This window comes from Rhinolophus hipposideros (genome assembly GCF_964194185.1).
Source record: "Rhinolophus hipposideros genome assembly, chromosome: 6".
NCBI classification, from domain to species: domain Eukaryota; kingdom Metazoa; phylum Chordata; class Mammalia; order Chiroptera; family Rhinolophidae; genus Rhinolophus; species Rhinolophus hipposideros.
The window spans coordinates 48,538,098-48,540,229 of record NC_138052.1 but is presented as its reverse complement, the minus strand read 5'-3'; the positions used below and the strand labels follow the sequence as shown (position 1 = coordinate 48,540,229).

Sequence of the window (2,132 nt, the reverse complement as noted above, 5' to 3'; positions counted from 1 at the left end):
TAAATAAATTAATTAATTAAAAAAAAAATCCATTTCCCTTAAAGTAGGATGACCCCAGAATGCAAATTAGCACTGTAAGAAAACAAAGAGAAATAAAACATCAGGATCAGAATGAAAAAACTAAAAAAAAAAAAAAAAAAAAAAAAAAAGAAGTTATAGGTTTGCATTAGGGCAGGGGTCTGCAAACTTCTGTAAGGGGCCAGGTAGCATGTAGTTGCAAGCCATACTGTGTCACACCCACATCAACTTACTCTGCCATGGTAGCATAAAAACAGCCGTGCACACCACATAAATGAATGTGTCTGTGTCCCCATAAAACTTGACTGATCGGCACTGAAATTTGAATTTCACATAATTTTCATGTGCCACAAAATGTTATTCATCTTTTGGTTTTTTTCAACCACGTGAAAATGTAAAAACCATTCTTAGTTCCAGGGCTATTGTGTGCTGACCCCTGCCTTAGAAAATGGAGTTTAGAAGGTTATAAAGGTCTTAGGGAAAAAAATACGTTAGGCTTTGGTTCTTGTTCTGAGGATACCTGTTGGTGTGGGAAATCATGCAAGACCCCTTGACAAGGGGTTCCTACACTTCATTACTCTTCAATTCTGAATCTCCTGTGGTGTATCGAATCCTTGCTCTCCCTCTAACTAATCAAAAAGTGTTCTAATCCTCTTTTCTCAGGTTGTATGGGTTTCTACTCTATGTAAGGCCAGTGTTATATGCCTGAGCTAAAAAATATCAGGATGGGCTTATTTATAAGCCATAAGAGCATTTCTTAGATTTAGGATCTAGAAAAGGCCTTAAAAGAATCTGATACAGGGACAGAGAAGCGGCGTCCAGGCCCGGGTTGGACGGCTGGCGAAATGGAGGCGACCTTGGAGCAGCACCTGGAGGACACAATGAAGAACCCATCCATTGTTGGAGTGCTGTGCACAGATTCACAAGGACTTAATCTGGGCTGCCGTGGGACTCTGTCAGATGAGCATGCTGGGGTGATATCTGTTCTCTCTCAGCAAGCAGCTAAACTAACCTCAGACCCCACTGATATTCCTGTGGTGTGTCTAGAATCAGATAACGGGAACATTATGATCCAGAAACATGATGGCATCACAGTGGCTGTGCACAAAATAGCTTCTTAACATCTCAGTTCTCCGGCAGCCTGTCACAGGGACTCCTTCCCACCTATGTTAATTATTTTACAGACTAATATTAAAGTTTAATAGTTAGGCAACTTATTTAATGTGCATTGGGTACTTCTCTATTTTAGAGTAAGCTCTTTTTTGACATGCTATGGACTGACTTATCAAAATATCAGTAAGAAAGGATCGTGGTTTGAAGCAGCAAGTCCAGGTCAGTTTGTATATATAATTTTTTTATGTTCAATAAATCTGGTTGGAGGAAAAAAAAAAGAATCTGATACAACTTCTATATGTTATAGCTAAATAAACAGAGGTTCAACTTTGACATGCCCAAGGTCACCCAGCTTGTTGGAAGCCACATTTCCAACTTCTTCCAAATTTCCATGTTTCCACTCCACCATTTTATTTGCACTGTCAGGGAAAAAATTATGACGCTAGCTACGGAATTTGGGGGTGGGGGGAGAGAAGGAGATGGGATGAAGATATTGTAAACAAACACTTTTTAAAAGAACATAGAACATAATTAAAATGCCATTACCACACCCACAGAATATTTTTGTACTGCCAAGAAGGAAGAAATCATGGAGCTCAGGGAAAGAGAGGGTGCTGAGAATTATTTGCGAGGGATCCTCAAATACACTCCTTCACTAAGTATTGCCTACACACTAATAATAATAATAATGTCTTCCACACATAAATATTCTATAGCCGTAGCTCTCAAAGTGCAGTCCAGGAACCCACAGGGGTCCCAAGACCCTGTCAGATGCTCCATGAGGTCAAAACTATTTTCATACTAACACTAACACTTTTTTGCCTTTTTCACTCTCAATCTCTCAAAAATGTACAGCAAAGTTTCCAGAGGCTACATGGTGAGTAATACTGTACCGAAATAAATGCCAAAGTAGATAAAAGAATCGAGCTGGCTTCTATCAAGCAAGTCATTATAGAGATTTGCAAAGATGTAAAACAATATCTCTTTTCTAATTTTTTTTT

General features: G+C 38.9%; 1 protein-coding gene across 1 annotated transcript; it reads left to right on the top strand.

Moving 5' to 3' along the window:
* Nucleotides 1-835: 835 nt before the first annotated feature.
* LOC308498852 (ragulator complex protein LAMTOR5-like) lies at nt 836-1,226 on the top strand. Its single transcript, XM_081051583.1, has one exon. It carries the CDS (start codon nt 864-866, stop codon nt 1,137-1,139), a length of 276 nt encoding a protein of 91 aa, XP_080907709.1. The 5' UTR covers nt 836-863; the 3' UTR covers nt 1,140-1,226.
* Nucleotides 1,227-2,132: the final 906 nt, after the last annotated feature.

Bases quoted from the DNA above. Each gene is read 5' to 3' on its own strand.
- LOC308498852 (XM_081051583.1), top strand. From the start codon at position 864: ATGGAGGCGACCTTGGAGCAGCACCTGGAGGACACAATGAAGAACCCA.